Source organism: Myxine glutinosa, chromosome 8 (genome assembly GCF_964187855.1).
Source record: "Myxine glutinosa chromosome 8, kmMyxGlut1.1, whole genome shotgun sequence".
Lineage (NCBI taxonomy): Eukaryota > Metazoa > Chordata > Myxini > Myxiniformes > Myxinidae > Myxine > Myxine glutinosa.
The window spans coordinates 137,977,203-137,987,641 of NC_136268.1; the positions used below are offsets into that span (position 1 = coordinate 137,977,203).

Genomic DNA, 10,439 nt, shown 5'->3' on the forward strand with positions numbered 1-10,439 from the left:
TCCACCCTCACCGGACGTGTAAATTTTACAGAAACCCAGCAAGAAGACGATTACATCGTATGGCGGATACCCTTGGTAAGTTGTAGCAGTAAAAGAACCACCTTTGGAGGCCATTTTTCCCCCGCAGAGCAGGGGTTGGCCGTTTCCAGGCACCGTGGTCCCTTTTTTGAAGCAATGTTTTATGGCCGGATGCCCTTTCTGCCGCCAACCCTGTTAGTCGCCTTTTGCGACACACAGGGAATTACCAGTGAGCTGGTACTCAATTTGCGGACCTCAGAAGGATGACTGGCTGAGTCAACTGGTACTCAATTTGCGGACCTCGGAAGGATGACTGGCTGAGTCAACTGGTACTCAATTTGCCGACCTCGGAAGGATGACGGGCTGAGTCAACCCCCCTGGCATTAATTCAGCGATCGACCGGGATTTGAACCCAGGATCCTGGGATCCCAAGCCGGCACCCGAACCGCTAAGCCAACACCAGGCTGTAGCAGTAAATTATAGAAAAAACTTCCTTTTGGTGATTGTGCCAAGTCCGTTAGATATCAATTCTTTATTTACATTTGCAATGCTAATCTTGTTTGTTTAGCCTTGTGTTGTCATAATAGTTCAGGTGGCTACCTTAAGATCTTAGGGTTCTGAGTTTGAGCACCTGTCACGCTGTTGAATTAACACCAGGTGGATAGACTCAGCCTGTCAACCTTCCGAGGTTGAGGTTGATTTAAAATATATTAGTACATTTTTCACAAGTTGCACAAGTACCTTTCCTGTGTTTTACCTGTTACCCCTCCTAGAATTAAACAATTACATTAATGAACATATTGCTGGACCCCTCACCGCCAGGTTTATGGATACAAAGGACAGAGACACCGCAGGAAGTACCCTCATTGAGAGACCCCATGGAACGTACCTCGTAAGAGAGCGAACGAAGGAGCAGAAGGACTACGCAATTAGCATAAAGTATGTGAAGAAGCAAATGACGTACATTATCATGACAGATCTACATGCCATTCTTTTCTGAACTTTTAAAAAATACTTGGGAAGATGATATTCCAACCTGAAATTTGTAATTTGATTTGACTTAAATACTGGAAATCTCATTCGCCCAAAGAATGTGTGGCTATGTTTTTCTTCTTCTTGAAGCACGATTCTTCTTCTTGTGTATGCAGCATGTGACTGTGGGTAGCATCATTTGCTGTTCCGTTGATGCAGTGCCCCCTGTAGGTTAGAGAAGGGATTTGTAATTTGTTCAGGATGCTGGCAATAGGTCGTCTACTCTTTTTTTTTTTTTGGTATATGAATGCGAGACTCATGTAAAAGCGAACACATAAAAAATATAATTAAGGGAGCGGAAGACAAGAGGGGGAGAGAGAAGGAAGCACAACAACAGCAGAGAACAGGGACATCGGGAGATCTGTGGAAGAGAGAGGGCTGGTGCGGTATACACGGGATAAACAAGATGGACACTACAATGATTTTCAGGAAAGAAAACGGAATTTGAAGGAAGTGGATTTGGGGTGTATTAACAAGGGTAGAAAAGATCAAGGTTTTGGATGGGGGAAGATAAGAGATGGTGGTGAACAGCTGTTTTGAAGACCTGGAGGGAGGAGTGGGATTGAAGAGAGTGAGGGAGTTTGTTCCAGAGGTGGGAGAAAAGGGGAATGAAGGAGTGAAGGTGAGCAGAGAGTCTTGATTTTGGCAGTTTAATCATCAGAGGGTTGCAGGCAGATCTTGTGCGACCTGTAGGAATATTTGGGGGACAGAGCACAGAGAGAGCTTGGGGGGCAAGGCCAGAGAGGAGTCGGTAGAAGACAGAAAGACCACCAACCTGCCTGCGGTGATTAAGTGAAAGGCCCTCACAATCGGCTTCATCGCAGGAGATTCCAATGATTCTGAAAGCTTTGGTTTCAACAGCGTGAACCCGAGCGAGGTGTGAGGCAGGAGCACCAGCCCAGAGGGGAGAGCAGTACTCCATTGAGCTGCGGATGAAAGCCATGTATGTGGTGAGGAGCTCAGGTGTGCCAAGGAAGGACTTCGCACGACGGAGGATGCCCAGTCGGCGACTGGCTTTGGAGGCCAGATTTGAAATGTGGTTTTCCCAGGAAAGATCATGGCAGATAGTGAGACCCAAAAGCTTGAGCGACAGAACTTCTTCAAGAGGATTGTTGAGAAAGTAGATGGGAGGGTTGTCCAGTTGGTCTTTTTGAAGAGACAAAGTGAGAGTGTGAGATTTGTCAGGATTGAAAGACGTGTTCCACTTGTTTGACTAGTTTGTGATATTGAAAAACACCATGGACATTTTTTTTGAAAGACACCGAACGCATTTTAACAAAGACACTAATCTTCATGGAAAGAGACCGTAGGATCTTCAACATCCACAAACTCGTGCTGGCAGATGGGGCCCCATGTTTAACATCCTTCCAAGCATCAGTACACACAATGATGCGTAATCCTGCCTGCAAAACAACAGCGTGACAGTTTATAGCGGGGTCGAGATTCAAACCCAGGCTGGAAACCTCTCGGCTATTCTTCCAGGCCATACAATAATTATTAAGCCCTATTAATGCCTCCTACATTCACCCCTCACATTTTCTTACTGCCTCCTTTCCAAATTTCCCATCTTTTAATCCCCTTCATCCCAACTCTACTATAATTTGCTTCTTCCTCATTACATCCTCCTTCCTTTGCTCAAAATTATATCTTATTTTCACATGTCCTACCGGCCTGCCCTTTGAGTGCTTAATACATAGATGGCCCCTTATGGTTTGCGAATCATAAAAACAAAGACTATGTTCTCCAACCAAGTTGAAGTATTAATTGACGGTTACCATACCTGCACCACATCAAGGTGTCCTCTTGTACCTGTACGCCGTCGGTGTTATCAATTGTTGCCACCTAACGATGCTGCCTCGATCCAGGTACAAGGACGACGTGAAACACATCAAGATCATTTGCAATGATGGGAAATACCACATCACGGAAAACAAGCGCTTTAAAAGCATGGTGGTAAGTGGACAACCGTGTGCTCGTCAACCTTGAGTATTTGTGATTATTATGATCATTTAACCTGATGGTTTGTCGAGACTATAGTTTTAACTCTGGGAAGCATGTCTTCCTGCTCCAGCATCACAACTACATGCTAGTACAGAGAACAGATGGAATAGCCGGAGGGTAAACACATTTGTGGTCCTGGGTTTGAAAGAACCCTCCCTTAAAATATCCAGGGGATGTTTTAGCAAATAGGTAAAACCACAGGAAGAGCTGGGGATCAGGTCCATTGTTTCCATTTTGTAAATCCGAAGACCATCTGCAAACCCTTAACGCTCTCCTCTTTGTTGCAGCAACTGGTGGAGTATTACCAGGTACACTCACTCAAGGAAGGCTTCAGCGCGCTCGACACTAACCTAAAGTATGCTTACAGGGAGATAGCGAGCACTCCTGTCCCATCTCGGCGCCCACGAGCCGCCATCGAAGGTCTGTGGACTTTACTCACCTGGAATGGCCTTCTCACCCTCTCTTGTTCTGTCATCCTGCTTTTCAAAATAACTCAAACACTTGATGTTAAATATACTTTTACACTTTTGCATTGCTTGGTCAACTGTAATATATTGGAATGTTGTGTACAAGATTATATATATATATATTATATATAATCGGGAGATTAAATAAGACACGGACGTAGCTTCAGGACGGTCGATCTTTAATTCTCGACAAGCTTTCGACGAACAAAGGTCCCTTCTTAGTCGTCCTTTCTTCTTAGTCCTTAGTCGTCCCTTCTTCTTAGTCCTTAGTCGTCCCTTCTTCCGCTGAACTTGGGGACGATTAAGAAGGGACCTTTGTTGGTCGAAAGCTTATGGAGAATTAAAGATCGACCGTCCTGAAGCTACGTCCGCGTCTTATTTAATCTCCCGACTATTTATTTTATACAAATGAGACGCCCTGCTCGTACTGTGGAGTTTCTACTATTTCTCACAGTTGTGTGTGTAAATATATATATATCCTATCTGACTTCCTACTATATAAAATAAGGCAATGTCTGTATGTCTGTTCTTTAAGGAATAAGAAATTTGCTTTTAATCCAAGATGGCTGTCATACCACGTGACCTATGACGTCACAATTATCATAAAAACATTGTGCATGGGTGTCACTCCTACCCTGAAAGTTTAGTCTCAATCGGACATATGGTTGCTGAGAAAAACGAGGTTTAGCCCGGACGGACTGACAGACATATGGACAACCCGAAAACATAATGCCTCCGGCGACTTTGTCAGCGGAGGCATAAAAATACCATAAATTCTTCCCTCGCCGGTTGCTCAAGCCCTATATTGGGGGTTGGTCGATCTCCAGTATACACACTTCTTGGAGTTTAAATGCCCATAAAGTTGGAAATGGGCCTTGTCAGAAAACCAGACAATGATAATGAAGTTAGACCTTTCTTTTATCTTGTCTGCCAATCATTGGCACATTGCCACTCTTTTCTGCATATGGGCTGCAGTCAGTTTGTGTTGAATCGGAATGCTCTATGGATACAGTTTCACATCGTGGATGAGAATTCTTCTCACTGATTCACAGGAAATTCCAAGCTCTTGACTCCGACGACTGAGAGATTTATTATAGGGATTCTATCAACTGAATCATGAACAAGGTGAATGTTCTCAGAAGACCTTACATTCTTGAGGAAGTCCCGAATGTGTACGCCCTGCAGCACTTTTACTTGTAGAGATTTGCGACAGTGCCTTTTTCTCTGAACCTTTTGACCCAGGTAAATGAGCGTGAATTGCAGAGCACAGTGTAAGTTCCAAACTCACATGTAAACTCGATTTGAGTCTTCTTGTAGGAGTCCAATTTTGGAAAAAATCTCAGCAGAATAAGCATTTTGCCTAATAGCCCCGGCATTTTAAAGTAAATAGCACCGCAAAGCGGGTGTAACCCTTCAGCCCATGCATGGTGAAAGGAAGCATTGATGATAATTTGTTATTTGAAGCGAAGTTGTATACCGAGTAGGAACTGCAAGTAATGAAATTTTCGCACATGAACCCATTAACCCATTTCGCACCCATGAACCTTCCTCTACTCAACCCCAACACGCACTGCAAAAATGGATTTAATCGGACAAGCCGTTCTGCTCAAAATTGACGGAAACCAATTTCAAGATGGCTGCCGTGGCGGCCATATTGAAAATCGCAGCGTGCCCATGAACCTTCCTCCACTCAACCTCAACACACACTGCAAAAATGGATTTAATCGGACAAGCCGTTCTGCTCAAAATTGACGGAAACCAATTTCAAGATGGCTACCGTGGCAGCCATATTGAAAATCGCAGCGTGCCCATTTTCGAAAGGAACCTTCCTCCACTCAACCTCAACACACACTGCAAAAATGGATTTAATCGGACAAGCCGTTCTGCTCAAAATTGACGGAAACCAATTTCAAGATGGCTACCGTGGCAGCCATATTGAAAATCGCAGCGTGCCCATTTTCGAAAGGAACCTTCCTCCACTCAACCTCAACACACACTGCAAAAATGGATTTAATCGGACAAGCCGTTCTGCTCGAAATTGACGGAAACCAATTTCAAGATGGCTGCCGTGGCGGCCATATTGAAAATCGCAGCGCGCCCATGAACCTTCCTCTACTCAACCCCAACACACACTGCAAACATGGATTTAATCGGACAAGGTGTTCTGCTCGAAATTGATGGAAACTAATTTCAAGATGGCTGCCGTGGCGGCCATATTGAAAATCGCAGCACGCCCATTTTCGAAAGGAACCTTCATCTACTCAACCCCAATACACACTGCAAAAATGGATTTAATCGGACAAGCCGTTCTGCTCGAAATTGACGGAAACCAATTTCAAGATGTTTGCCGTGGCGGCCATATTGAAAATCGCAGCGCGCCCATGAACCTTCCTCTACTCAACCCCAACACACACTGCAAACATGGATTTAATCGGACATGCCGTTCTGCTTGAAATTGACGAAAACCAAAAGTTGGACGGATGCCCGGATGACAATACCCCTAAGCCCAATTTGGGCTGAGGGGTGAAAAGGGAAGAATCGTCGCCAACTTTCATAGTCTGTCTTGTGGTTCACTCTTCTTCAATCACCTGAAAATACTTGAGGTTGTTATTAGTAAGATATTAGATAAAAGGTCGGTTTGAGGTCACCCTGTCATACAGCGACTCAAAAAACTCGAATTCTGCCAAAAATGCTTGCCTAGTTTGCCCTCCGCAGGTTTAAACTCAAACCCCACCTCTATTATATTCTTCACAACCTTCTTTTCTTACCTATGAAACTGTCTTCTTAAATATGTTGTGGTGAGCTCTTCCCCACAAAAATTGAAGTCCCCCTGCCAAACGCCACCTCATGGCCTCATTCATTTCCATGACCTAGCTTTACTACACCTGCCGAGGCCCTATTTTCATTTCCTAGTACTGTGGTGCACCTCTTTGTTGTGATCCCTGTTTTACAGTTGCCCCACTTTATTGATCCATTCTGCCCTTACAACTTAAACGAGCCTCCACAATACCCTTATTTAAATAATACAAAATAAAACTACCTGCTAAATCGAATCCAGCTATTTGACTAGGGTTAGGCCCTATGAAGACTACTCCCTACGACCTTTGAAGGTTAGGCCCCATGAAGACTATTTGAATAGAATCAGGCCCCATGAACACCATGCTCTCTGGGGCCAATTCAAATGGCAGCATTTTGAAGACCCTTTTTATGTTGGAACAATCTTTTTGGGGTTTTAGAAAGAACTACGGAGGTTCATAATGGATAGACACCCTGACCAGGCAATTCCATGATGGAGGTCTGTAAGAGTTTTACTTCCTGCCCATTGACCCAGGTTTTCCTGATCGCTTCCTACATTCTCAACACATCCCATTATTGTAGAATGCAGCAATATTGAATCTACTCAAAATGAATGAGCTACAAGTTGGAGCACTATTCACATTTTCAGGTTTTCTTAAGATCGGGTCGCTAAATGTTTCTTTTTTTGAGGAATTTGGTTTCATGCGGCATCTCAATGGTTTGTTTGTTCAATCCCAATTAAAACAGGTGTGAAGCCCTGGAGTGGTCACTCTTGGAGGGTAAAAACAGTGAAAGAGCTTGTTGAATGTTTATTACTTGCAAAATCGAAGATTTCTCAAGTATATTGGTCGGTTGCGTTTGTGGTTCTGTCTGTTTGTTTGTCACCGGCCTACAGGTCACAATTCTAAACCGATCGTCACGAAACTTCACCAAGTTGTATAGGTCGTCCCAATTGAGAAGCCCATTGATTTTGAGGTCAAAGGTCATCTGGAGGTCAAATCTCTAAAATCGCCATTTTAAATCCGATTGACTTGAACATTGAATTGCACTTGCACATTGAGTCACTAAATTGGGAAATGAATAATTATTTTTGAGGTCAAAGGTCAAATTTTCAAAATCATCAATTTTCATCTGAAAACCCATCAATTTTCGACCGATTGACTTGACAATTGAACAGCATTTGCCTATCGAGTCACTAAATTGGGAAACATACTATTTTGAGGTCAAAAGGTCAACTCTAGGTCAAACTTCCAAAATCATAAATTTAAATCTGAAAAACCATCAATTTTCATCCGATTGAATTGACAATTGAACAGCATTTGCACATTGAGTCACTAAATAGAGAAACCAACCATTTTTGAGGTCAAAAGGTCAACTCTAGGTCAAACTTCCAAAATCATAAATTTTCATCTGAAAACCCATCAATTTTCATCCGATTGACTTGAAAATAGAACAGCATTTGCGTACTGCATCACTGAATTGGGAAACCAAGTATTTTTGAGGTCAAAAGGTCAACTCGAGGTCAAACTGCTAAAATCATCATTTTTCATCTGAAAAATCGTCACTTTTCATCCTGTTGACCCGGGCTTTGATCAAGATCGTAAATTTTAATCTTGATGAAATGGACAACTTTTGGGGGGGGGGGGGGGGGGGGATTTTGTAAGTATCGTGCTCCGCATGAGTCTTCTTGTTATCGAGTTCTCTGCATATGTTACGTGGTTGGGGTAGTCCGCGGGTGTTGCCCTCCATCATCACACCATCAAATCGTTCCTCTTTTCGACTTTACTGTACATGTGAAATGTTCTCAGGTTGAGTATTGTACTGTATGAGAATGTACTTGTAGACCCTTGTCTGATGCCCCATTGGTGTCATACTGTACACAAAATTCTCACAGCAGCATCTACACTATTCAAATTATTATTTTATTTAAAATGGCCATATTCCTTGGGTAGCTGTTAGGGTGAACCAGGGGAGACAAAAAAGGTCTCACCAAATCGATCTATCTCTGAAATACATCTATTCCAATTAGCAAGAGTCAACTGTGATGTCATACGTGCAGATCTTTTTGACACCACCATGGCCTCTGGTTGTTTATTTAACCTCACAGCTGTCCCCATTGGTGTGGCCATTGCCCGCTACGATTTTGTGGCACGCGATCGTCGGGATATCTCTTTCAGCGAAGGTGACGTCATCAAGATCTTCATGCGTACCAACGATGGCATGTGGAAGGGCGAGTGTAACGGAAAGGTACAGGAAGCGCACACTACACTCCTATTATGAGAAACAATAAGATTTTTAAATCTGATTGACATACAAACAAAACATCATCATCGTGATAAAGAAACCCACTGTACTGGTAATTGACTGCAGTTTAAATCCACCGTGTACAAGATGCTGTGTGTTTATGACGTCACAAAGACAATTTTTCAAATATGAGCGAAACAGCAGTTGATGTGTGGTGCATTTCATTATAGATGGGATATTTTCCCACTTCGTACGTGGAGGAGGAAATGTGTTGAAAACGGAGGGAGAAAGATTTCCTACCTTATTCTCAACGCTCTGCCAGACGACGGATGTAGCAGATGCAATTTTAGGATGGTCAAGCAGCATTTGTGTAATAAAAGGTGAATTGAGACCTATAAGCTTCTTCCTGCCTTAATTACCTGTAGTTGTACTTTGTTGTAGTTGTCCAAGAGCTCGCTCGTTATTTTGACCACGTCTCAAATGTTGTAGAAACCTCACCAGAACATTGCAATGTTGATGTCAAAGATGTAATACTTGATTGACTTTCCATGTGCCTGTTTCATGAATCGACTTTGAATTAAAGTATTTCAAAACGAATCTTCCTTTATATGTTTTTCATTAAAGTATTTGGAAACTTTTGATTTCATCAAATCTGATAATCACAACTACAGTACAAAGCTGTACTTTAAAACGGCACAGGTGATGATGATGATTACAAATGAAAGAACCAGATCATACACAAAAAAGGTGGAAATTTTTCACCCCTCCACCATCTATCTATAATTCCAGTAATCTCTGTGTGTATGTATGTATGTATGTATGTCTGTATGTCTGTGACCGCTGTTTCTCGACAACCACGGGTCCGATATACTTTAAACTTGCCAGGTATATTGCTGGGGACCCGAGGATGTGCCTTTTCAAGGTTTCATATTAATCGGACAAGTAGTTACCGAGCTATGTCCAAAAAACGATTCAACCAATCAGAGAGCAGCGAGCTATCACGTGTGCCGAACGTGCCGAACAGACTCTGCCTCGGACGGCACATTTGAGAGCGTATTCATTTATTTCACGTTGGCAAACTATGTTGGCGTTCAACTATGTTTTAAAACTAATTAAAACTAATTTGCGATTCTTTCGCTTTCCTGCGCGTTTGTGCACGCTATGGCGATTTCTTTACCAAACTCCGCAAGCCGTTCGCTTTGGACCAAACCATTTCATGTAAATAGAGGGGGGGGATTGTCACCGTACTCGCAAGCCGTTCGCTTTGGACCAAACCATTTCATGTAAATAGAGGGGGGGGGTATAATTTTAGATATATATATAGTACGGGCATGCCCTAGTGTTCCAAATGTAACTAGAAAGCATCTGAAAATGTAAAGCCCATCCATGTCCGCATTGTATTCAGACTTCTTCTTCTTTTTCCGAATGCAAAAAGCCGAAAACAGCTACAAATTTCAATTGCACTGGCCAACAAGTCATTTTCAGATATAATACATAGTGGGTGGATAGATAGCTCTTGGGATGCTGATTCGAAATCTGTTTTTAGTTTTCCTCCAGCATGTAGAAGTTTTTGTGACCGAGCTTCCTCGGCCCACAAACTTTGGCGTTATCAACTTTGGTGTTATTTGGTGCCCACAAACTTCTACATGCTGGAGGAAAACCAAAAACACCTCCACCATGTATCAGGAATTTACAAATTCATGTTATCAACATGGACCTCAGAAGGTCATATGAAGAATGATGGAGCAGTCAGTACTCCATCAATCACCTTACTCAATCCCAAAACATCCACAATATCATGTACAACAAGAAGATGATGTGCTTCCCTCTCTCTCCACCTCTCGTCTCCCGCTCCCTTCATTGTATGTTTTATGTGTCTGT

General features: G+C 42.8%; 1 protein-coding gene across 1 annotated transcript in view; it reads left to right on the forward strand.

Annotated features, from left to right (window-relative positions):
• The window catches only part of LOC137432936 (guanine nucleotide exchange factor VAV2), a 114,182-nt gene extending 105,027 nt beyond the window's left edge, over positions 1–9,155 (forward strand). Inside the window, 6 exon segments of the mRNA XM_068125264.2 lie at positions 32–75; positions 841–957; positions 2,916–3,003; positions 3,339–3,471; positions 8,422–8,561; positions 8,789–9,155. Of these exon segments, the coding sequence (XP_067981365.2) occupies positions 32–75; positions 841–957; positions 2,916–3,003; positions 3,339–3,471; positions 8,422–8,561; positions 8,789–8,833 (567 nt within the window). The 3' untranslated portion in view covers positions 8,834–9,155.
• Positions 9,156–10,439: the final 1,284 nt, after the last annotated feature.